At 35.8% G+C, this 27,378-nt stretch overlaps 2 protein-coding genes across 2 annotated transcripts in view; one reads left to right on the plus strand and one right to left on the minus strand.

Annotated features, from left to right (window-relative positions):
- Positions 1–10,302: 10,302 nt before the first annotated feature.
- Positions 10,303–17,752, minus strand: ubl7b (ubiquitin-like 7b (bone marrow stromal cell-derived)). Its single transcript, XM_087793158.1, has 11 exons — positions 17,716–17,752; positions 17,077–17,270; positions 15,468–15,587; positions 15,317–15,402; positions 15,154–15,238; positions 13,362–13,419; positions 13,146–13,279; positions 12,932–12,981; positions 11,254–11,424; positions 11,077–11,190; positions 10,303–11,018 (listed from the first exon to the last, which is right to left on the minus strand). Exons 2-11 carry the CDS (start codon positions 17,252–17,254, stop codon positions 10,878–10,880), a joined length of 1,137 nt encoding a protein of 378 aa, XP_087649284.1. The 5' UTR covers positions 17,255–17,270; positions 17,716–17,752; the 3' UTR covers positions 10,303–10,877.
- Positions 17,753–18,212: 460 nt separating this feature from the next.
- The window catches only part of cd276 (CD276 molecule), a 135,647-nt gene continuing 126,481 nt past the window's right edge, over positions 18,213–27,378 (plus strand). The window contains exon 1 of the mRNA XM_087793161.1: positions 18,213–18,445. The gene's annotated coding sequence lies outside the window, so the exon portion shown is untranslated. The remainder of the gene's footprint in view (positions 18,446–27,378) is intronic.

Raw genomic sequence — 27,378 nt, forward strand, 5'->3', positions numbered from 1 at the left:
ATCTTAATTTACAAATGTCTAGATTGAATTGCACATTAATAAGTATAACTGTAATTTGATCCTTAAATTGGTATCTCAATTTACAAATGTGTATGTGAATTTAAATTTACAAATGAGTAGATTTTTGATAATCAATTAAATAAAAAGCGAGATTATTCACCTGACAATTTATTTGGACATTTGTAAGTATATTTGTTACTCGATTCTAAAATGTGTTTCTCAATTTGCAAATCTAAATTTTAATTTGCAAATGCGTCGCAGATTTCCAAGTATTACAACTTGAACCCCAGATTCTGAAAGGTGGATCTTGATTGTCTGTGTGCAGGATCAAAAATACATTAAATATATATATATATATTTTCTAAATAAATATGCTCATTAGCATCTTATTTTACACATTTGCAATAGTTTTGCTACAATAATACCCCCGTGCACCAACTTCAAAGCTATGTAAACTGGTATTCCATCGTCTTACATGGTGCCATTCTCAATCTTTACTCTGGAAACTGAGCAAACCAAGGTAGGTAGACTTGCTCAAGGGGCTCACCAACAAGGCAGTAGGTAAGGGACAGCCTTGTTGCCACATAGATCTGCCCTCTTTTGACCTTCATGGAGCTTAAATGTCAGGGTGCATCAGGTGGCGCTGTCCAATTGAAGTATGAGTCGGGTGCTGTGTAGCTGCTTTATGAAGCTTCATGAAGCTTCGTTCGCCAATTAGAAGATTCAAGATTTGGGATAAAGGTGTTTCATCCAGGTCTCTAGAGGTCTCAGGTCAATTGAGAAACTACATTTCTATGGCATGGCCTGGCCCTCGCCCCGGGACCTCCTCCCAGTTGGACGTCCCACAAGGGAGGACATTCGACCGTATTCATGACATCAGAGCTGAAAGAGTTTCTGAAATTCAAGAGGTGTGCGATCAATGATCTCCAATAAGATGGATCCTCGTTGAGTTTTTAACGTCTTTTTGTCGTTTCAATGTGAGCCAAAAAACACCCCCCCCGCACCCTCAAACCCAGTTCTCACTCCATGGTTTCATTGTTACGACACCAACCGTCTAAGCGCCCACTTTCCCTGCCAAACAGCTGGCGGCAAATCCGGATCAGCAGCGGCGGGGGGTTGAGGAAAGGAAACGTTTAACGTCCTCGGACTCGTAGGTTTTTACGACAACTGGCGGAGCGAACGAAGCGCGCACGCATCCAGCTACCAACCGACAACGTTGACTCAGAATCTGTGGCTCGCTGTGGGTTATTTGCAGCTACAGGCCCGTAAAGCTGCTCGCAAAAAATGCTTCTGGTGTAGTAAAACCTTTTAGGACGTTTTGTGTGTGTTTTTAAGGACATCGCTGAGATCATGCTGGACGCCGGACACATATTTAGTCGACGGTCGAGTAGTCGGGCGAGAAATGTAACTGTAACTTGATCCTAAAATGGGTATCTTAATTTGCAAATGTGTATTTCAATTTACAAATGTCTAGATTTATTTGCACATTTGTAAGTATAACTTTAACTTGATCCTAAAATTGGTATCTGAATTTACAAATGTGTATTTCAATTTACAAATGTCTAGATATATTTGCACATTTGTAAGTATAACTTTAACTTGATCCTAAAATTGGTATCTGAATTTACAAATGTGTATTTCAATTTACAAATGTCTAGATTTATTTTCACATTTGTAAGTATAACTGTAACTTGATCCTAAAATTGGTATCTGAATTTACAAATGTGTATTTCAATTTACAAATGTCTAGATTTATTTTCACATTTGCAAGTATAACTGTAACTTGATCCTAAAATTGGTATCTGAATTTACAAATGTGTATTTCAATTTACAAATGTCTAGATATATTTGCACATTTGTAAGTATAACTTTAACTTGATCCTAAAATTGGTATCTGAATTTACAAATGTGTATTTCAATTTACAAATGTCTAGATTTATTTTCACATTTGTAAGTATAACTGTAACTTGATCCTAAAATTGGTATCTGAATTTACAAATGTGTATTTCAATTTACAAATGTCTAGATGTATTTGCACATTTGTAAGTATAACTGTAACTTGATCCTAAAATTGGTATCTGAATTTACAAATGTGTATTTCAATTTACAAATGTCTAGATGTATTTGCACATTTGTAAGTATAACTGTAACTTGATCCTAAAATTGGTATCTGAATTTACAAATGTGTATTTCAATTTACAAATGTCTAGATTTATTTGCACATTTGTAAGTATAACTTTAACTTGATCCTAAAATTGGTATCTGAATTTACAAATGTGTATTTCAATTTACAAATGTCTAGATTTATTTTCACATTTGTAAGTATAACTGTAACTTGATCCTAAAATTGGTATCTGAATTTACAAATGTGTATTTCAATTTACAAATGTCTAGATTGATTTGCACATTTGTAAGTATAACTTTAACTTGATCCTAAAATTGGTATCTGAATTTACAAATGTGTATTTCAATTTACAAATGTCTAGATTTATTTTCACATTTGTAATAACTGTAACTTGATCCTAAAATTGGTATCTGAATTTGCAAATGTGTATTTCAATTTACAAATGTCTGGATTTATTTTCACATTTGTAAGTATAACTGTAACTTGATCCTAAAATTGGTATCTGAATTTACAAATGTGTATTTCAATTTACAAATGTCTAGATTTATTTGCACATTTGTAAGTATAACTTTAACTTGATCCTAAAATTGGTATCTGAATTTACAAATGTGTATTTAAATTTACAAATGTCTGGATTTATTTTCACTTTTGTAAGTGTAACTGTAACTTGATCCTAAAATTGGTATCTGAATTTACAAATGTGTATTTCAATTTACAAATGTCTAGATTTATTTGCACATTTGTAAGTATAACTTTAACTTGATCCTAAAATTGGTATCTGAATTTACAAATGTGTATTTTAATTTACAAATGTCTAGATTTATTTTCACATTTGTAAGTAAAACTTTAACTTGATCCTTAAATGGGTATCTTAATTTACAAATGTGTATTTCAATTTACAAATGTCTAGATTTATTTTCACATTTGTAAGTATAACTGTAACTTGATCCTAAAATTGGTATCTGAATTTACAAACGTGTATTTCAATTTACAAATGTCTAGATTGATTTGCACATTTGTAAGTATAACTGTAACTTGATCCTAAAATTGGAATCTGAATTTACAAATGTGTATTTCAATTTACAAATGTCTAGATTTATTTTCACATTTGTAAGTATAACTGTAACTTGATCCTAAAATTGGTATCTGAATTTACAAATGTGTATTTCAATTTACAAATGTCTAGATTTATTTGCACATTTGTAAGTATAACTGTAACTTGATCCTAAAATTGGTATCTGAATTTACAAATGTGTATTTCAATTTACAAATGTCTAGATTTATTTTCACATTTGTAAGTATAACTGTAACTTGATCCTAAAATTGGTATCTGAATTTACAAATGTGTATTTCAATTTACAAATGTCTAGATTTATTTTCACATTTGTAAGTATAACTGTAACTTGATCCTAAAATTGGTATCTGGATTTACAAATGTGTATTTCAATTTACAAATGTCTAGATATATTTGCACATTTGTAAGTATAACTTTAACTTGATCCTAAAATTGGTATCTGAATTTACAAATGTGTATTTCAATTTACAAATGTCTAGATTTATTTGCACATTTGTAAGTATAACTTTAACTTGATCCTAAAATTGGTATCTGAATTTACAAATGTGTATTTCAATTTACAAATGTCTAGATTTATTTTCACATTTGTAAGTATAACTGTAACTTGATCCTAAAATTGGTATCTGAATTTACAAATGTGTATTTCAATTTACAAATGTCTAGATTGATTTGCACATTTGTAAGTATAACTTTAACTTGATCCTAAAATTGGTATCTGAATTTACAAATGTGTATTTCAATTTACAAATGTCTAGATTTATTTTCACATTTGTAATAACTGTAACTTGATCCTAAAATTGGTATCTGAATTTGCAAATGTGTATTTCAATTTACAAATGTCTGGATTTATTTTCACATTTGTAAGTATAACTGTAACTTGATCCTAAAATTGGTATCTGAATTTACAAATGTGTATTTCAATTTACAAATGTCTAGATTTATTTGCACATTTGTAAGTATAACTTTAACTTGATCCTAAAATTGGTATCTGAATTTACAAATGTGTATTTAAATTTACAAATTTCTGGATTTATTTTCACTTTTGTAAGTGTAACTGTAACTTGATCCTAAAATTGGTATCTGAATTTACAAATGTGTATTTCAATTTACAAATGTCTAGATTTATTTGCACATTTGTAAGTATAACTTTAACTTGATCCTAAAATTGGTATCTGAATTTACAAATGTGTATTTAAATTTACAAATGTCTGGATTTATTTTCACTTTTGTAAGTGTAACTGTAACTTGATCCTAAAATTGGTATCTGAATTTACAAATGTGTATTTCAATTTACAAATGTCTAGATTTATTTGCACATTTGTAAGTATAACTTTAACTTGATCCTAAAATTGGTATCTGAATTTACAAATGTGTATTTCAATTTACAAATGTCTAGATTTATTTTCACATTTGTAAGTATAACTGTAACTTGATCCTAAAATTGTTATCTGAATTTACAAATGTGTATTTCAATTTACAAATGTCTAGATTGATTTGCACATTTGTAAGTATAACTTTAACTTGATCCTAAAATTGGTATCTGAATTTACAAATGTGTATTTCAATTTACAAATGTCTAGATTTATTTTCACATTTGTAATAACTGTAACTTGATCCTAAAATTGGTATCTGAATTTGCAAATGTGTATTTCAATTTACAAATGTCTGGATTTATTTTCACATTTGTAAGTATAACTGTAACTTGATCCTAAAATTGGTATCTGAATTTACAAATGTGTATTTCAATTTACAAATGTCTAGATTTATTTGCACATTTGTAAGTATAACTTTAACTTGATCCTAAAATTGGTATCTGAATTTACAAATGTGTATTTAAATTTACAAATGTCTGGATTTATTTTCACTTTTGTAAGTGTAACTGTAACTTGATCCTAAAATTGGTATCTGAATTTACAAATGTGTATTTCAATTTACAAATGTCTAGATTTATTTGCACATTTGTAAGTATAACTTTAACTTGATCCTAAAATTGGTATCTGAATTTACAAATGTGTATTTTAATTTACAAATGTCTAGATTTATTTTCACATTTGTAAGTAAAACTTTAACTTGATCCTTAAATGGGTATCTTAATTTACAAATGTGTATTTCAATTTACAAATGTCTAGATTTATTTTCACATTTGTAAGTATAACTGTAACTTGATCCTAAAATTGGTATCTGAATTTACAAACGTGTATTTCAATTTACAAATGTCTAGATTTATTTGCACATTTGTAAGTATAACTGTAACTTGATCCTAAAATTGGAATCTGAATTTACAAATGTGTATTTCAATTTACAAATGTCTAGATTTATTTTCACATTTGTAAGTATAACTGTAACTTGATCCTAAAATTGGTATCTGAATTTACAAATGTGTATTTCAATTTACAAATGTCTAGATTTATTTGCACATTTGTAAGTATAACTTTAACTTGATTCTACAATTGGAATCTCAATTTACAAATGTGTATTTCATTTCACAAATGCCTAGATTTATGATATTAATTCAATTGTAAGTCAGATTCCTCATCTGACAATTTATTTAAAATTTGTAAATTTTTCTGTTACTCCACTCAATGTAAATTTTAATTTTGCAAAAACCTATAGTGATACGCAGATAAGGATTTGCAGGTTTATTTTATCTTTTAATAAGAAAATACTGACAAAACTGGTGGCCTGACTCGTTCTTGCTTTTATAGTAGCATTTATTTTGCAAATGTGTAAAAATATCTATAAATTTGTATTTATATCTGCTTTTCCACTTACAAATGTGAATTTTAGTTTACAAATGCCTAGATTTATTTGCAAATTTGTAAGAACAACTGCAACTTGAACTTTGAAATGGGTATAAAAAGGTTTATTTTAATTTATAAATGTCCCGTAAAGCTGCTCGCAAAAATGCTTCTGGTGTAGTAAAACCTTTTAGGAGGTTTTGTGTGTTTTTTTAAGGACATCGCTGAGATCATGCTGGACGCCGGACACATATTTAGTCTACAGTCCAGTAGTCGGGCGAAAAAATGGACGCATGAAAAAGTCACAAACTGACGTTATGAACACTGACAGGGGCATCGATGAAACTCATCACCATTCATTCATTCATTTTCTGTACCCCTTATTCCATTAAAGGGGTTGTCGAGGGGCATTATTATACCCCAGATTCTACTGCGGAAAAAGGCAGGGGACACCCTGGACAGGACGCCAAATTTTCATGTCATTAAAAATTAGTTTGTTTTCTTATCTTTCTTCAGAATTTTAAGCAGTCAATTACAGTAACATAAGAAAACAGATGAATAAATAAATAATAATATATAAATATACATTTAAAAAAGACTTGAACCCTCTAAAAGCTAGCACCTTATCGTGGGGTGGAGTGATACCAATGATCCGACTATCTATGTCGTCAAGGGCTTTGTAGGGTAACCCAAGGCAACCCGGTCTGGGGTAGAAACCAGACGAAGAGTAGCTCCTTATGATGACCAACAAAAAAATGGAACCCAGTTTCCCTTGGACGTGGATCACCAGGGCTCTCACTCAGAGCCAGGGTTGTGGGCGAGGGTCTGGTGGCCAACCTAACACCCGTGAAAAACCGTAACGTGAGACCCCATTCCACTGGGCTCAGTACCTGTGAGAGGGGTCAAAGGGCTACGGGGGGTAATGTGAGCCAGGCCGAAAACCTCAGACCTTAGCGATCTGATCCTCGTTTGCAGAAGCGAGCTCTAGGGACATGGAATGTCACTTCTAAGTGCCTTTCTGTTGGGTGGCCCCTCTACACCTTTAACCATTCTCTTCTCAACTCACCCTTAGGGTCTGTGAGACGCCGAGTGAACCGCTCTGAACATTCATGTTTTCATATGAAGAAAAATAGACTCTTTTTTTTTTTACCAAGTAGATAAAACAACAGAAGATCATTTTTCTTACTTTGTAACCATATAAATATGCAGTATTTGACAACTGCGCAAAAGCTCACACGTTCGTGATTTAGGTTTATCTACGAAGGAGATAAGAAGGTTGCGGGTTCGCTTCCAGGTCGGGAAGGAGGCAATTCGTGACCCTTCTGTGTGGAGTTTGTATGTTGCGTCCCCGTGTTGCGTGGGTTTACTCCGGGCACTCCGGTTTCCTCCCACAGTACAGAAACATACAGAGGTTGATTGAGAACTTTGGGAAATTGTCCATAGTAAATAAGTAATTTATATTTATAGAGCGCTTTTCCAGACCAGGGTCACAAAGCGCTTAAACTATCAAAACAATATTCAATAAAGTGTGTGTGAATGGTTGTCTGCCTTCATGTCCAGGGTGTCCCCCGCTTTCACCCTATGAAACTGGGACAGGCTCCAGACCCCCGCAACCTCCATAAGAGAAAAAGCGAGTTTGAAAAATTGACGAGTTTCCTAAAACCTTCTGGCGCCATCTTGTCATGATTAAAAAACTTCTCACTGTAAAGTATGTGAGTAAATGTGTTTGTAGTATTGTATTAAGATGTGTAATACATCTTTAGGAAAACCATTCCCTCAATCCACCACTAGCATCATCTGCTTGTTGTGATGCGTCCCTCTGGAAAAGATCCATCAGCGCCTAAATCACCCGAGACCACGGCCCCTCAAAGCAGCTTTTGTCGATGGACGATGGAGACAAAAGCTGGAGGAAAAAAAAAAAAGGTGAGGAAAAAAGAAGCTTTGAAAGCGATGAATGGAGCGCCGGGGGAATAGAACGGCCTTCCGTCCATCAGTGGCTCATTTCATATTCGGCGTGTCACACCGGCAGAAAGCAATCTCAGGTAACAGAGCCGTATGCTAATAACTCTGAGCTGGCTTGCGTCGTCAGACGACCCGGTAGAAAGAAGGGAAGTGGTCCAGCGGTTCGGGGGCTACTATTGTTTCAGGCGGCTGTGAAGGTGTGATTAGGAGGAGCTTAAACTGTGATCCTGGCGTCTTGATTTCAACCGTCTTGACTGATTTTCACGACCAAAGGCGGCAGTTGACTCAGTCAAGGGGGTGAGAACCAGCAGAACTATTGCCAGGATCCAGATCCACAGTTCAATTATGGTCCATAAACAGCAGATCATTGATGATTCTGTTGACCCCACAGTGCACACACCGAGGTGGGAAGTCGGTCAGACTTGATCCCCGTTCTAGTCTTTCAATGTATATGCTGTTGTAGAAAAAAAAATACTGACATAGATCTTAGTTTAAAGTTATGAAATTCAAATTGAAAAAGTGAAAAATAAACTGGAATGAACAAATTAAATAACATTCTTTATTTTTTAGGTTTATGATTAAGGTTACATTGTTAAGTGATTAAATGAAATGATAATGAAATAATAAAAGTAAATGTTTTGATTTGTACTATTCATTTTAAAAAGAAAATAAAAAAAACAATAGGAATCTTTAAAATGTGAATAAAATGCTACATTGAAAAGTTAAGTTAAAATAAAAATAAATTAATTTTCTTTAGGGTTAGGGCTAGTGATAGGGTTGACGCTAGGTATGTACATTCATTTAAAAATGAAATAAATTAAACAATTGTTAAAAAAATAATAATAATCTCAAGGTTTAAATAGTAAAATGGAAGAAAAACAGTATATTGTGTTAGGGTTCTGCTCCGTGAAGATGCAAGAGAACATCAAAAGTAGGGATAATGTAATCAAAACGATTAGCTTAAACCGAGGCGAGAAAACACAAATTAATTGCGCAATTCTTTGTACAATTGCATGTCAGGCTGTTACCGAGTATTTATCACAAACATTTATCCTCGTAATATTTTTGTGTTTTTACAATCGTGTGTCACATTGACTTGAATCATCTTTATTTTCTTATGCAAAACACCAAAAGCATCGTTTTCACTGAGTGGTTCGTCTCCACCGCTTTGCTCAGAAGATGAAAATAACTACAATGAAATAAATCATGTTGCAGCAGATGCACCAGAGGAACCGACCAAAAAAAATATTCTCTATTAACTGCTACTAAATTGAAGTGAATGTCCAGAGCTTGTGATCTTGTTTCTAACTTTCTTTTCCTTGATAAATGTCGCTCTGCTTAAGCCGAAAATGAGTCAAACTTTTTCAGAGTCCGAATTTTCGGTGCATCTCAAGGATGGATTTTCTTTTATTCCAATGTGCAAAAGAGATACACTGGGGTGAGAGGTTTGACGATAAATCAAACTCAAGGCTCACTGGATGATTTCTTAAATATAGAAGTAGATGAAGGTTCATGTTGATCTATAAAGATGTCAGTGTTCAAGAGAAGTTAAGGATCATAGATTACGGATGTCAATAATTATACAAAGAAGGTACGATCACAGTAAAACTGAGGTTGATCAGAATTTAAAAATCCATGTTAAAGACAACAAATATAATATAAAATGTGTTCGGCCCACGACTGAGGGCCTAAAGATGTCGGCCTCTATCTGATTGAGTTAAGACACTACTGGTCCAACACTTGAAAGCAATTATTTAACCGACTTGTGGATAGATGACAAGTTTTTAAAGAAAACTCAAGTGCCGAAGCAGTAAAAAAATGCTGTTAAAGCATCAATACGTAGGACTGAACAGGTCGTTTGTGGCTCCCCCCAGTGTCAAGAAAATGTAACTGCAACTGTTACTTCTTACCTTAGTTTCTCTGGTTATATATATGCATTCGTTTCCAGTTTCATTCATTTTCTTTACTGCTTAACCCTTATGGAGGTTGTTGGGGGTGGAGCCTATCCCAGATTCTACGGGCGAGAGGTGGGGGACACCCTGGACAGGATGCCAGTCTGTATCAGAGCACACAGAGACACACAACCATTCACACACACACTCATACCTATGGACAATTTCCACAAATTCCGATACAACCTGTATGTTTTTGGACTGTGGGAGGAAACCGGAGTGTCCAGAGTAAACCCATGCAACACGGGGAGAATATAGGAACTCAACACAGAAAGGTCACAACTCTAATAAAAAGCTCAGTATTTGGTAGTGATGCGGCACATTTTAAGAGCATTGTTAAGAAATGAAATAATGAAAAATAAATACTTTGAAAATGTTACGTAGTGTAGCTTTAACTGAACTGGAAACAAACTGTCAAAAGTCTTTCAAAACCACCTTCTACACAGCAGTTTGTTTTTCTTTTTTTTATTGGAATTGTGTTTACCGTTGCTGGTAATCCGCCGCTTCGCCCTGCACAGTGAAAACAATTTATTTTTTAACACACTCTCGTCGAGCCAGTCAACGACCCGCAGGTGTGGGGATGTAAATGGAAATGAAGAACGAGGCGCGCCGAGGGCCGTTCGGTGCTCGTGAGAGAAAAGGTCCAATCGTCTGATTGAGTCACGGATGCAGTCATAAAACTAAGCAGAGCAATTAGTGGAGACGAGGAACTGCGGGAGGGGGAGGGGCTTCCAGAGAGAGAGAAATGATAATAAAACCCATTTTATATTTTGTCTTTTTTTTGTTTATTGTTGTCTAGAAATGTAGTAAATTCAGATTTTTAACGGTAACAATTAAACATGACTTGGGAGCAACACGAAATGTATCGTGACGAGTGAAGCTGCGCTGCCATCTTGTGGGCAGAGATGGGAACTGCAGCTGATTCATTCATCTAAAGCTTTTATCAAAGGACAATAAGAACGACGTGTAGCTTGTGTGTGTGTGTGTGTTGAGGTTCTGTGCAGTCCTACAAGAACGTGGGAGTCTCAGAGACCCGGGCCTCCCGCGAAGATGAGCTCCAGGGCGGCCTGGATGTCTCCTTCCGTGGCCTGCAGCGCCCTCAGCATCAGCTCCTCGTCCTGGATCCCCATGTCCCGCAGCTGCTGCATCTGAGACTGCCAGCGACCCTGACCACGGAACGACGCTGTCAGGTGAAGTTCTGAGGACGACTGCCGCTGTGCTCACCTGTAAGCTGGACATGTTCGTCGCCTGCAGCGCCTGCTGGAGCGCCTGGCTGAAGAGGTCGTTGCTGACCGGGGTCCCCGCCGGCATGGGGGCGGAGCTGCTGGACGGGTCGGACTGAGGAAAGAAGGGATGATGTCGTCTATGAAGGGTCTGGTCAGAAAGGTGTGGCGGATCTACCTGGCTGGCCGTGGTGGGCGTCACGGCGCTGCTGTCCGGCGTGCTGGCCAGAGCCAGAGCCGTCGCCAGCTCGCTCTGTGTGATTGGTCGAGGGCCGGTGGCGCCGGTGTGACTCAGAGACATGGGACGGATTCCGGAGGAGACTCTGCTGGAAGGACCTGGTGGACTTCCCTGTGGCGTGGAAATAATGATCAACACTTAGGGGTGTTAGAAAATATATGTACATTTTTAAGATAATAAATTGCTTTTTGACACAAATGAATCACTTTTTTTTATTTGGTCCGAAAATCACATTATATTTTGATCATTCAGTTTATATTTCAATAAAATGTATTTAAAATTAAATAATTTGATGAGATTTATTTACAATTAACATGCAATTATTCACAATGTTTATACATTTTTGTGTTGCAATTGAGCTTCCGGCTTCTAGATGGCACCAGTCATTATGTACTCGAAGCTAAAGGAACAATAAGATCCCTGCGATGACTGAGGACAAGAGGATGCAGTAACTCCAGCAGCTTTTAAGCTGATGTTTGGACATATTTTGGTTTGAAAACAAATGAAAGCAGTTACGACTTTGTCAAGAGTCATGTGGTCTGTAAATACTACAACACCAGAGTCAAGTACTGGACAATACTACACATATATACTTGTTACTACACTATCACAACACCAGAGTCAAGTACTTGACAATACTACACATATATACTTGTTACTACACTATTACAACACCAGAGTCAAGTACTGGACAATACTACATATATATACTTGTTACTACACTATCACAACACCAGAGTCAAGTACTGGACAATACTACATATATATACTTGTTACTACACTATCACAACACCAGAGTCAAGTACTGGACAATACTACATATATATACTTGTTACTACACTATTACAACACCAGAGTCAAGTACTGGACAATACTACACATATATACTTGTTACTACACTATCACAACACCAGAGTCAAGTACTGGACAATACTACATATATATACTTGTTACTACACTATCACAACACCAGAGTCAAGTACTGGACAATACTACATATATATACTTGTTACTACACTATTACAACACCAGAGTCAAGTACTGGACAATACTACACATATATACTTGTTACTACACTATCACAACACCAGAGTCAAGTACTGGACAATACTACACATATATCCTTGTAACTACAGTGTATGTTGTATCGTCACCCCTGTATTGTTATACGTATTGCATCGTCAGATTATTTATTTTATACACAATTAATTGAAATATAAATCTTAAAATAACTACGATATTAATAAGGAAATTTTAATCAATAGTGCTTTTGAATATCGATACTGTATCGTGTATCAATATTTTCTTACACCCCTCATATAAATAAAGTAAATGAACAATTCATATGCGTTTCTAAATCTACATTTAAATTAGGTAAGAATTTATGGAGCCGGAGGGGTCACCAGAGGTCAAGTCTTGAGTTATTTTGTTACTTAAGGTTTTATGGATTTTTGTGTGGGGTCACTTTGTATGTGGGTCATTTTTGTCTAATTGTATTGGTTATTTTATTTAATAAATCCATTTTGATCTTAAATTTATAATCAAATCTATATAAATGATAACATTTGATATGATGATATTAAGGTCGTGACCTTTGATGCCTTTTAAACAAGCTTACCGACTGGAAATCTTCATCATCGTCAGACATTCCCTCAAACATGAATCCTCCTGTAGGAAAATAATGGAAAGATAAGATCTCCATGGATACACACAAGTGTTCATTTAAATCGCCTTAAAATTGACACATTGGAGACGTCTCGGGCTGAACAGTGTGAAAACAGAGACATCTAGTGGTCATTTCGGAGACTGCATTTAAAAATAACCTGCCTCACCTGGCATCTCACTGTAGGATCCGGCCGAGACGCTCCTGGAGGAGCTGGTGCTGGTCTGGGGCGGCATGCTGCCGGCCACGGAGTGCAGCACCAGGATGATGGCGTTGACGAGGGCCGGGTGAGCGCCGATCAACCTGCGATGACGAGAACGCGTTAAATAATGTTTTTACCGTTTGTTTTTTTTAGATCAGAGATGGACGAGGAAGATGAACCCACGTGTCCAGCATGTTGGGGTCTGTGAACTGGACGAACAGGTCTTTGTCTTGAAGCACTCCTGAGGAGAAGAAGGGAAGTAAATCAACGTCACAAGGGTGACCACAGATGTTCTTAAGTGCTTCCCTGAAACTCTTAATCAGAAGTGGGAAATTTAATTTCCTTAGGGGCCACATTTTATACATTGGCATATTCAAAAAAATGTCCCAAAGGAGATCTTCACAGGGATCAATAAAGTTTATCCATCCATCTCTTTAGACTCGTACAGAGACTAGTAATGATTAATATAAATAAATACATCTCTCTACATGATCTTTGACCCCATGTGTGCTACATAAACACAGTCAAAAGGGTCACATGTGGCCCCCGGGCAGCACTCTTCCCAGGTCTGATCTTAACGCTTGTCTCACTAAAAGACCTCTTCACTCCCCACCACCCTGCCGGCACTCTCTTCTTCATCTCAATCCACCACAGTGGTTGATTGACCCTAAAGCAATTCACAGATTTCTTCACACACATTCTTCTCCTGAACCTCCACCGTTTAGATTCAGACCAAATAGTATTTGAGAGAATTGTGCGAGGATGAAAACAAAAAAGTTATTTTAAAAACAGTAATTTATTCGACCAGTTGTGGCTTCAGGTCTGAGGCAGTGTGACTGAGATTTGGTGACTCAAAACTCTGTGGCTGAAGGTCTGGGGTGGAAAACAAGATGGTCATACAACCACCGACGGAAACATCTAAACCAGATACTGTTGATTACAAAGGACTCCAGGACATGTGTCCAACGGTGTGATTTTGGGCGAGTTGTTGACCATCAATCCGGGCCTGGTGATATTTTCTATAGAAGTACATCAGTGACATCGGAATATTGAATGGTTGATTTTCACATTTCAAACGTTGACATTTTGTGTTTTTATTTAAATGTTCATCTTTAGTTTTAAATAAATAGTAATTTTATAAAAAAAAAAAAAATCAGATTAGTTTCCATTTTCTCTCATTATTTTTACACATAGTTGAATGTTCTCATACCATTAATTCAAAATAATATATATTTTTTAATTCAATATAAAGATCTATAAAAGTCCCACTAGGCAATAATGAATTTAAAAATCTACTTATACATTTTACATTTTTATCTTTTTAGTAATTGGAATTAGAATATCAAAGCCTATCTTTTGAACAATTAATTCAATTCATTATAAATAAAAAATAACAATAATTCAACGTTTTAATATCAAAATAATTGAATTCAATTGTAATAAAAAAAACAATTAAATTAATCAAAACAATGCATTTCTATAATAATGAAAAAAATAATTTAAATCATTTCAATCTCATAGCTCAAGTTGTTACTTTCTATTTTAGCTTTAAATTAAACTCTTATGAGCCATTTTCTTATCATTGTGATATTTATCCAAACAAAGAACCTCTAATAGCTCCAGACATTAAAATAAAGAAAAAGAAAACAAAGATGCTATAGTCATTTTTCCAGGAAATTTGACATATAGTCATATTCAAGCATTTTTTGGGGGGAAGTTTGTTAAAAAGTTCACTGAAATCAAATTAGCCTTAAGCTTTCCTGTCTAGATCATAAATCACCAGCCAACACAAAACCTAAAAGAAGAATAGCAGTAAAAGTAACATAACAGTTTTGAAAACAAAATAAAAAAAGTGGTTTATTCTATTGTAAGCTTGTGTTTAAAAACTGTCAAGCCGTGTTCTTGAAAACTGTGCAAACACGTAAACTGAAGACATGTATAATCTCAAAGAGTTTTGCAGCATAAGAAATCTTACCGAGAGCAACCGGGTCTGATCGGAGTCCAGGAGTGGCAACAATGATCTGATCCAACGATTCTTTATTCGTCAACATTTTATACACCTGCACAAGGAAAGATACCAAGTCATGGATACATCTTAACAAAATGTAGATCATAGATCAGTTTGGTGTTTCACTCACAGAGTCTTTGTATGTGGAATTTAGAGAATGCAGGGCAGCGTGGAAGACTCTGAACTCTCGAGCTGCCGTCGCTCGATTGACAGGCTCTGGTGAGGAGAACGAAAGGATAAGTTTAACCTTGTATAGCAGTGATGTCAAAGGTCACACACACCTGGATTGCTCTCAGGTTCCAGCCAGGTTTTCTTCAGGATGTGAACCGTGGATCCAGGTTGGATCCCACAAGCGTCTAACGTCAGTTCGTCTTTCAGTTTTCGCCCGCAGTGAACCAGCTCTGGTGAGAAACACACGAATATAAACACCTTTAAGAAGCATATTCAGGGTATGATTATTGACACGTCAGTGTAAGTAAGTAAGTAAGTAATATTTATTTATATAGCGCTTTTCGAGACCAGGGTCACAAAGCGCTTAAACAATCAAAACAATATTCAAAAAAGTACATACTTTAAAGATCAAGATAAAACTGAGAACAACACAGGAGTTCGAGAAATTCAAGGAAAAGCCTGAACAAATAGAAACGTCTTAAGATGTTTCTTAAAGGAGCCAGTAGATCCATCAAGCGCAGAAAGAGAGGAAGATCGTTCCAAAAAATTGTCATTTTATAACTCTAAACATTTTTACATGTCAATAACAACATCGGATAAAAATATGAAATCTATTTCAAATGTCCAAAATTTAAAAAGCTTATGCCTTTGGTGATAAGGTACACCAGTATATTGTTCTTTGTGCAAACACACAAACTCACTTGCGAGTCTATAGTACGCAACATGTGAATATAAACCTAAAGTATTATTGATCAGTTGAAACCCAAAATGTAAAACTTTATTTTGGTTAACACTAATGAGCACATGCTGATGTTGTAAGACTAGATTCCTGCCAACAAACAAGCCACTTAAATACCTAAATTATTATTGAATTATGACTCAGTTAATATAAACTTAAGAGCACTGATGTCATCACAGGCAGACAGTTGAGAAAGAGAGAGATGAGAGAATCTCTGCACTGTATCCATGTTAAAATGACTAACAAAAAAATCTAAAACTATTGTTGTTTTTTTTTAAAAGAAAGGAGAATGTGACCGACATATGGAAAGCAAAGGTGTGTGGTAACCGGGGTGTCAGAAAATGTCGACACACTTAAATATCACAAATGTTGTCACAATACTGTATACGTTTCTTAATTTACAGTTAAAATGAATATATTCAAGCAGTTTATTAATGTTTGTGTTGCAGTCATTACGTCCTCTCCAGCTATAGGATAGCGAGATACCGGCAATGACTGAGGACAAGAGGATACAGTGGACTCCAGCAGTCTTTAAAGCTGATGTTTGGAAATAATTTGATTTTATATTTACAGATAACATGCACATATTCATTAAGTTCATTTATGTGTTGCAATTAAACCGCTGCTAGATGGCTGCAGCCGTTACATCTTCAGCTAAAAGAAGAACTGAATCCTGTTAGATCCGGACGAGGACTGAGGACGAGAGGATACAGTGACTCCAGCAGCTTTTAAAGATAATGTTTGGACGTATTTTGGTTTAAAAATAATTACAGCAGTAACAAATCTGTCAAGAGTCATGTGGTCTGTAAATACTACAACACCAGTGTCAAGTACTTGACAATACTTCACCTCACAGAACTATAACTTTAGGTCAAAAGTATTTGAAAAATACAACTCCAAATAGTAGTGAACTGAGTATTCAGAATATGTCCATCAGAAAAATCAGAGAGACAAACATGGGGTTCAGATCACCAACAGACCTATCATTTCCGGGTCCGGGATGGAGTCGGGGAGCTGAGCCGACACCAGTTGCTTCAGGGTCCCGACCCGGTATCCTCCTGGTGGGACGTCGCCGGGCATCATCTCCGGGAAGTGGAAGGTGGACTTGGGCTGATCCACCAGCTTCAGAGACAAACGCCAGTCAGTGGAGGACATCATTTCTGCAGCTATCAACCTGAAAGATGAAAAATATCACCAATTATGACACAATTTATTAGTTACACGTCAATTTTCATACAACTAGTATAAATTAAAGGGAAGAATAAGCTACAATGCAGTTAATATTCTTAATATTTTTATTTGACGTCTAATAATTGTCTTTATAGATCGAGAAATGTGTAGGAAAACTGTAGATAATAACTATTTGAATGTATTAATAATAATATCGATCAAATATCCATCGCTTAAAATAATTGTTGCTAATATAATATAAATAAACTCGATGTGAACGACCTTAACTAGTCGTGGTTTATTCCGCATTTAAACACACATTTCACCGAGGTTGCAATGAAAACAAGCGCCGATTAAGTTAAACAAACCAATACTTTAAAAATATATATATTTAGTCAAACGAAACATACGAATAATTATCGCTTTATTTAGAAAAAACGCACACTCACCTCTTATTATGTTGTTGACACGACACTTCCTGGTTCCGTCACGTGACCAGTGGGGCGTTTGAAGCCACACCAAAAGGTTAGGAAATTCCATATGTGCGGCAACTTTGACGATTTTCCTCCCGCTGATGACTGAATAAAAATACTTAGATTCAAAGCGTGGATATAAAACAACACTTTAGGGATTTAGTGTGTGTTAATAAACGTATTTTCAAGTCTTTGCTTGGCTTTCCTTTTATGATTTGTCATCCACGTATCGCTCCTTTAATAAGCGCTTGTGGTGATTGACGATGCGTTCACGGTCTATCCGCCACAAATTACACATGACAATATTTACAAAATGAAATAACGTTAATAAGTTGCATTTGATTTATCAAGTATTTTTCCTTCTTTTAAACACAAATGGCTTCAACTTCGTGGCGGCGTTGATCAAATTGATAAATCGCAGTTCGCTTCACCGGAGACCCCTTTCCCCCTCCGTATGACGTCACGCCTGGACAAAAAGCAAGGAGTGGTTTGTGAGAAAAGAAAGAAAATCAATGGATCAGAACCGAAGTCTGGCATAAAAACCTTCACTCGTTCTTCAACCGAGTCTCTTAGAAAACACTTGGTTTCTTTTATTTCTTTTTTTAGTTTGTGTGACATGAAGTGAGCTGGAAAACAAAAAGTATCTACGACTGAGACAAGTCATCGCCAAACATTGGCTTGTTTGTAAGAGTCCTGGACTGACATGGTGAGTCATGTTTATCTCTTCTATGCTGTGTTTTTTTAAACACAAAATCAGTTAGATTTGTGTTTTTTTTATTCTGAGCAACAGCTGGCAATGAGGAGGGAAACCACCGCTAGTTTATACTTAAAACTCCTGCTTACTTTACTTTAACTCGTTTGGAATTAAAAGTAAGTGACGCAGAAGTTGTGTTACACTAAATAAACACAATAGTATTACTAAAAATAACGGATATATTAGTTTTAAAATAGCTCTGAATTATCTATACCAATGACTCACACTGCGCCCTCTCATGGCCAACACCGTGTACTGCCTTTCCAATCTGTTAACAGCATCACTTAAGACGCAGCTCGTATAAATCAAAGCACGTGACCTCGATGCGACGTCATTCTCAATGACGTCATGAAGCTATTTATTACTTAGTTTATAATATACGATGAAATAAACCTTTTTTTTCGTCTCACTGTGGGGGACAGTATCAGAAACACACGCCACTGAATTATTTATGCAGAAAAACAAACAAATAAAAACAACCACAAAACAGAGAGTATGTATTACACAAGGAAAGCCTGTACTGCAAAATAAGTAAATAATCACAAGTCTAAATAACTAGTAAAATGTATATATTGTATTATATACAGAAGTTTGCACAAGTAAAATGTACTATTTAAAATGATGAACTATTTGCATTTATTTATGTGTTTTATCACTTTTGTTTTTAATGTTACAAACACATTATACACTTTAAATACCGTCACTGATGCCTCGTGATGTGATTTGTCTGTGTTACATTTTAAGTATATTGTTATTGTTCATATATTTAAACAAGAAAAACATACTTTATACATTAGTATAAAATTATTGTTTTATTCTTACATGACTTGCAATAAATATTTTCTTATTCTGATGAATAAAATATAAATAATAGGGTACTTCTTAATATATATTTATTCAACATCTAAATGTTGTCAATATACATCAATAAATAACTATAAATTCTTTAATATTAATATTGTTAAAATACCCATCGCTAAACACAATTGTTTATTGCTAATTCAAGCCATGGCTGCATTATATAGATTTAAAATATGTTTTGAATTATACAGTTAAGATTACTACAAGATGTTTCTCAGTGCATTTTTTTGTTTGTTGTAACACCAGCTCCACCTCGCCTGCACTCTGTTCTTCACCGCCTCTGATATCTGTCCATGTGTTCGTGACAGTTAATTTTCATGTCTAAACCAGAAGGATGTGTCTCGCCTGCAGTTCATACAAAACTCTGCAGACAGAATTCTGAGCCGCTCTAGTAGAAGAACTCACATTTCTCCTTCAAACTCTTCAATGGCTGTCAGTTTCTTTCAGGATCAACTTTAAAATTCTTACTTTCAGATCTATTCATGTTTAGAAAGCGCTTTGTGACCCTGGTCTAGAAAGGCGCTTTACAAACACTTACACTTACTTACTTACTATTACTCTGAATGATGGATGTTGCCTTTTGTTCACCAAACGACAACTATTTAGTATTTCATTCGTCCTCTCTCCTGCTTCTCCTTCACCTCTTCCTTACGCTCATTCATTTAATCGACAAATAGAAATTAACAATGTGCATGAGAGAAATAAATATATATATATATATTTTGTAGAGGAAATAATGTGATTTAATAGAATAGAATAGAAAATGTTTATTCATCCCCAGAGGGGAAACACACTTTTACAACAGCAGCACAATTGAAAATAAAGTGCAAGGAAAAAAAGAAATAATAAAAGAGATAATAAAATAAAACGATCTTAAAAATATACAAATAATGTACAATATCAGAAAATTAACACTATTAACAAAATAAAATAGAATAAAATAAAATAAAATAAAATAAAATAAAATAAAATAAAATAAAATAAAATAAAAAATAAAAACACACAAGAAGAAAATAATAAGAATAATATAAATAATAATAAATAAATAATACAAATTAAAAATAAATAAAATAATAATAAAAATAATAATGAGTCATTAATAAAAATTGGAACTTATTTATTGAAATTCAACTTTTGATTAGAATATTATTTATTATTTATGGTTACCTTAATTCACTTTTGAATATAACTTAATCAAAATGAAATGAGAATTTCCGTTATTTAATCAAAATCATCAAATTTCAGCACTGTAAGTGGATGAAAGAGATAATCCAGACAGAGCTTCCTGCTGTAAAGATGTAGCAGCTGCTTCTGTAGCTTCCTGTGGGACTGGGCGGAAGTGGATCATCCCGACGACACATGTAGGAAGTGCGGAGCGATGCTGCGATGAGATGACAATGTCGTCTGACAAGAACGCAGTCGCGTGTTATTGCTCCAGATGTGATTCTAGCATGTGACGGATGATGATATTGTTCGGTCTTATTGCTCTTATACATCAGGTCTTCTTCTGACACAGGTGAGAGTGAATTACCAGGCGTGTAGGATTTCCACACATCCCACCAATAACCACAAATAAAATCAGGCGACGCGTTCGTCTCTGCCTTATTATTATGTGTCGCATGAAGATATAAAGTCTTATTGTAACAAATGTGATTCTACTGCACAATTTTAGTTTTTACACACGAGGACCGACGACTGTGTCTCAAGACACAACAACAACAATCTCTATATAAACAGCAATATGTGAGTTTGAAACATTATTTTCTCCTAGTGTCAGAAGAGTGAACTGCACTGTCGTGGTTTCTCTGTTGCACAGTTGTCACACACCGTATATGCTTTTGTTTTTAAAGTGAGAGCAAAAATATTGTTGGGTTGCTTCCACTTTTACTCTTATGGTCAATAGATGAAGTAATACTATGGAGTCAAACTGAGCCTGAGAAACCTGGGTGTTGTATTTGATAAAGACATGTCTCTTGTTCGACACTGAAGAAAACTAACCAGAAACTGTTCCCTTCAACTGAGAAAAATCTCTAAATTTAGGAAAATGTTGTCGGAACATGATCTGGATCTTGTAATCCATGCGTTTGTTTCTTCTCGTCTGGACTATTGTAACAGTTTGTTTTCATGTCTTAACAAGAAGGAGCTGTCTCGTCTGCAGTTGATTCAGAACTCTGCAGCGAGAATTCTGACCCGCTCAAGTAGGAGAACTCACATCTCTCCGGTCCTTAAAGCTCTTCACTGGCTTCCAGTTTCTTTCAGGATCAACTTTAAAATTCTGGTTCTTACTTTCAGAGCTATTCATGGTCAGGCTCCTCCTTACATCACTGATCTGATCCAGCCTTACACCCCAGCTCGGTCTCTGAGGTCTGTGGATCAGAATCTACTTATGGTTCCACGCACACGGCTCAGGACCAGAGGAGAGAAATCTTTTCAGGCTGTTGCTCCTAAGCTTTGGAACGATCTTCCTCTCTCTTTGCGCTTGATGGATCTACTGACTCCTTTAAGAAACACCTTAAGACGTTTCTATTTGTTCAGGCTTTTCCTTGAATTTCTCGAACTCCTGTGTTGTTCTCAGTATTATCTTGATCTTTAAAGTATGTACTTTTTTTTTTTTTTTTTGAGTATTGTTTTGATTGTCTAAGCGCTTTGTGACCCTGGTCTCGAAAAGCGCTATATAAATAAATATTACTTACTTACTTACTTACTTACCTTGTAGAGTAATACTACAAAGGCTAGCGTAGTAATACTATGAAGCTTAGCTGAGTAATACTATGGCACCTGTCAGTCATATATTATGGAGCCTAGCTTAGTAATACTTTAGCCATTTAGAGTAATATTACAGAGGATTGCCAAATAATACTACAGAGCCTTTTGAAATAATACCATGGAGTTGCGTAGTCATACCACAGAGCCTCGAGAAGTAATACTACAGAGCCTCTCTGAGCAATAGTTTGGAGCCTCGCGGAGTAATACTATAAAGCTTAGCTGAGTAATACTATGAAGCCTAGCTGAGTAATATTATGAAGCCTAGCTGAGAAATACTTTGGCGCCTGACATAGTTATACTTTGGAGCCACACAGAGTAATACTAGAGAGCCTTGTGAAGTAATACTACAGAGCCTGGCGGAGTAATACTACAGAGCCTCTTGGAGTAATACTACAGAGCCTCTCGCAGTAATACTACAGAGCCTCTGAGTAATACTACAGAGCCTCTCTAAATAATACTACAGAGCCTTTGGAGTAATAGTACAGAGCCTCTTGCAGTAATACTACAGAGCGTATGAGTAATACTACAGAGCCTCTCTAAATAATACTACAGAGCCTCTCGCAGTAATACTACAGAGCCTCGTGGTGTGGCTTTGTAGCTTATCAACATTTTTACAAATTGTGCCAAGTACGACATAAAAAAGGGTTTGGGGTCAGTAAGAACAACCAGAATTAATATGAAAGGCTTATATGGCACGTCACACACAGTGACGACTTTAGAGAAAATTAAAGGATTTTAAGTAAGTAAGTAAGTAAGTAATATTTATTTATATAGCGCTTTTCGAGACCAGGGTCACAAAGCACTTAAACAATCAAAACAATACTCAAAAAAGTACATACTTTAAAGATCAAGATAATACTGAGAACAACACAGGAGTTCGAGAAATTCAAGGAAAAGCCTGAACAAATAGAAACGTCTTAAGATGTTTCTTAAAGGAGTCAGTAGATCCATCAAGCGCAAAGAGAGAGAAGATTGTTCCAAAGCTTAGGAGCAACAGCCTGAAAAGATTTCTCTCCTCTGGTCCTGAGCCGTGTGCGTGGAACCATAAGTAGATGCTGATCCACAGACCTCAGAGCCCGAGCTGGGGTGTAAGGCTGGATCAGATCAGTGATGTAAGGAGGAGCCTGACCATGAATAGATCTGAAAGTAAGAACCAGAATTTTAAAGTTGATCCTGAAAGAAACTGGAAGCCAGTGAAGAGTTTTAAGGACCGGAGAAATGTGAGTTCTTCTACTAGAGTGGGTTAGAATTCTCGCTGCAGAGTTCTGTATCAACTGCAGACGAGACACATCCTTCTTGTTAAGACATGAAAACAAACTGTTACAATAGTCCAGACGAGAAGAAACAAACACATGGATTATAAGATCCAGAACATGTTCCGACAACATTTTCCTAAGTTTAGAGATTTTTCTCAGTTGAAGGAAACAGTTTCTGGTCAGTTTTCTTCAGTGTCGAACAAGAGACATGTCTTTATCAAATACAACACCAAGGTTTCTCAGGCTCAGTTTGACAGACTGACCTAAGTCACCCAAGTACTGACTCAACCCTGGAACCTTATCATCAGGAGCAATCACCAGTGTTTCAGTTTTGTCCACAAGTGAACCTTATAGTCTAAAAAATACTGTATATGAAGTTCTTTGATCTATCTCTTATGTTGGCTTCAATTCAGTACCTATTTGAAGTGGGTCTTCAAGAATACACAATTTTTATTTGATATCTACTGGGAGGGTTTTGCTCTTATGGGATTAGGAGTTGTTTGATCAGAGACAGAACCGTATACTGGATAAATAGTGCAACTGCGATCCACTTATCATAAATCTCCGTAGAAGATTCTGTTACACATGTATAAAGTATTGTAAACGTTGACAACCCTATAAAAAAAAAGAAAATCTATCTATTTAAAACATCTATTGTGGTATATCAATATTGTAAGTAAGTAAGTAAGTCATTTGTATTTATATAGCGCATTTCCAGACCAGGCTCACAAAGCGCTTAAACAATCAAAACAATATTCAATAAAGTCTATACTTTAAAGGTCAAGATAAAACTGAGAAAAACACAGGAGTTCCAGAAAATCAAGGAAAAGCCTGCACGAATAAAAATGTCTCAAGATGTTTCTTTTGTGATAAAAAGTGGTCTGTATTGTGATAGAAGATTGTTTTAATGTCGCCCAACCCTAGTGGGAATTGACACCACGATTATAATGGGTGTTTATGGACTTCCCTGGAATTTCACGACAAACACAAATCCAGTGGGAATCCTCATTAAGAGAAGCTAAGACGCTAAAATGACTTTGGAGGTCGGTGGTGAAGGATTTCGATCTAGTCTTGCATCCCATAGAACTTTGATTCAAGAACTAGATAAACAACCATTATTGCTCCCTTTTTTTCTTCTTCTATGGCTACGTTCCTAAATTTCAAAATTCCTAATTGACTTGAACTTCTCAGTCTCATCTCTTGATGCCCAGTTATCTCCCAGGTGGACATGGGTATCATCATTCCTCGAGTTGAGTAGCTGGCGACGGCTGGAGGTGCCGGTTGATAATGTCAGCCGGATTCCACCGAGGATCCGCCCGGGCCCCGAGAACAGTGCGATTCATTACAATTACGGCGCCTAAATATGGCCGCTGTCCCGCGGGAGCAGACCGGAGAGTCGTAAAACAGACAAACGGTTGCTGAGATTTCTCACCCAAATGGCGGTCGTAATATTCAGTGATATTTCCGGAGTTTTAATTCACCACCGTGCTTCATTTCTCTTTCCTTTGACCTCGGTAATAAGCTTAATTATCCATAGTGCTGTGACTTAATGAAACAGTCTTATAGCTCCGCGGACAAAAAAAAAAGAAAAAGTAATTAAAGGGAGAACATTAAACAGCTTTACAGTGACCAACACTTTTCAAGTCTCATCAAAAGTTACAGTCTTTGTTGTGAGAAAACTGGGAGAAAAAGAGATGTTTGGTTTTTGACTCGACACAATTGAAAAACACTTCGGTCGAGTACATGATTCATTGGAATCGTGTGTGATGTAATGGCTCGATGAGTCAAATACATTTTGTCTTTCTTGAATATCTCGGTGTCTCTACTTGTTTTGTTTTTTCAATAAGTTCAATATACTTGAGTCACTGGAAACTCTGACAGATGTGGGGAATGCCAGACAATTCCCTGAAATACATGCACAACTATAGCTGCCAAAAAAAAGTCCTAAATTAAAAAAAACAGTAGTCTGACCAGAAACTGTTTCAACTGAGAAAAATCTCTTAACTTCGGAAAATGATGTCACAACATGATCTGGATCTTATAATCCATGTGTTTGTGTCGTTTATACTATTGTAACAGTTTATGTTGATGTCTAAACAAGAAGGATCTGTCTCGCCTGCAGTTCATACAAAACTCTGCAGCCAGAATTCTGAGCCGCTCTAGTAGGAGAACTTACATTTCTCTGATCCTTAAATTTCAGATCTATTCATGGTCAGACCTTCCATCAGTGATCTGATCCAGACTTACACCCCAGCTCGGGCTCTGAGGTCTGTGGATCAGAATCTACTGATGGTTCCTGAACTTCCGGACCAGAGGAGAGAAATCCTTCCAGACTGTTGCTCCTAAGCTTTGGAACCATCTCTGTGTTTGATGATCTACTGACTCCTTCAAGAAACATCTGAAGACACTTTTATTCGTGCTTTTCTTTGATTCTCTGAGACTCCTGTGTTTGTCTCTGTGTTATCTTGGACTTTTAAGCATATTTTTTTATTGAGTATTGTTTTGATTGTTTAAGTGCGTTGTGACCCTGGTCTAGAAAATAACACTACAAATATTACTTACTTTATCTTAACATATCTCGATCATCCTACCTTGTCAATAATATTCCTTATGGGACCTCAAGTTCTTTAACCTCATTTGCTGCGTCTTCTTCACACTCTCTCCACTAGAGGTTTCTTGTTTCTAGTCGTGATGAGGTGATGAAACAGGGTCATATTACCTGAGAGCTCAGTAGGTGGCGCCCTCAGTTTAAAAATGATGTGCGGTTTCATTGAGAAAATATTATCTAGTGGGCTCTGAAAATATAAATTACATTCACACTTTGTGATACAAACAACTGCCTTCCCTGTGCCTGATTTTAAATAGATTTAAAGACATTTGGTCACATATCCTTACAGGTAATAAAAACAAATCAAAAACACTTATAATGTACATTGAATAAAACTGCTAACGCATTAAATATTATCATCAAAAAATGTGTCACATGTATTTAGTTCAGGGAATTGGGGTACATTTGCTAAAGGGCCATTAATATATTGTGAGGGCCTCAAGCCTGAGTCTAAAAACAAGTATTATTCAACGGAAACATTGTCAAACCCCTTTATTTCAATTGTGTTATGAGGGGCGAGAAGTTCTTATCAGAAAAAAGACAAAACGATATCAAATTCCTACCAAGCTGCCAGAATTACTTCTAGAGACCGTAGATTCAGATGAGTTTACGCTGACCTCATCAGGGCCAGAAATAAAATTAAAAAGTCTGATCTAGTGTGTAATATGAGTACCATGAGTAGTTGTTTCATTAGTAATTTAGCTCACAAAGACGTCAACCATATTGTATATTCTATAACAGTGGTTCTTAACTTTTTTGGAGGTACTGAACCCCACCAGTTTCATATGCGCATTCACCGAAACCCCTTTTTAATGAAAAATAAAATATTCGGGTGTGTCCGGACCTCCATGGAGGAGGCTCTGCCGAACCCCTGAGACCGACTCACCGAACCCCTAAGGTTCGATCGAACCCAGGTTAAGAATATATAGGTACAATTGGTGCAGAAGTGTTTCTGGTAACACAGTTTGGCTGCCTTCAGTTTGCTCTTCTGTACATAGTATGTATTTATAACATATTAACACTATTTTTAACTTATTTTTATTTATACTTTTATATACATTAATTATTATATGCAATATTTAAAACGTTATTAATTTATTCTTTTTATACTATATTGTACTATTTTTAACTTGTTAATATTTATATTTATACTCCTTTATATATACATTCACTCTGCTGTGTTTTTTAACGGTTGCCAAGCAACACAATTTCGTTGCCAGTTTCAATGCTGTCTTTCTGTGCAATGACAATAAAAGAAAGTCTAAAGTACGTTGTGTTAAATACTTCTTGACATCCAGTCATCCAACGTCCACCTTTTCAAAGCTAGTAACAGATTATTCATATGAACTTAAATAGAAATGATTCCTTCATTCTTAAAGTAGAAATTCAGGTTT

Source organism: Callionymus lyra, chromosome 6 (genome assembly GCF_982586985.1).
Source record: "Callionymus lyra chromosome 6, fCalLyr1.hap1.1, whole genome shotgun sequence".
NCBI classification, from domain to species: domain Eukaryota; kingdom Metazoa; phylum Chordata; class Actinopteri; order Syngnathiformes; family Callionymidae; genus Callionymus; species Callionymus lyra.

What these genes read in the sequence shown, in the direction of transcription:
- ubl7b (XM_087793158.1), bottom strand. Translation starts at nt 17,254, where the DNA reads ATGATGTCCTCCACTGACTGGCGTTTGTCTCTGAAGCTGGTGGATCAG. An exon ending in GACCCCAACATGCTGGACAC is followed by an intron (nt 13,280 to 13,361) that starts GTGGGTTCATCT and finishes TCGTCATCGCAG; the next exon opens with GTTGATCGGCGCTCACCCGG. An exon ending in CGAACATGTCCAGCTTACAG is followed by an intron (nt 11,019 to 11,076) that starts GTGAGCACAGCG and finishes TTCCGTGGTCAG; the next exon opens with GGTCGCTGGCAGTCTCAGAT.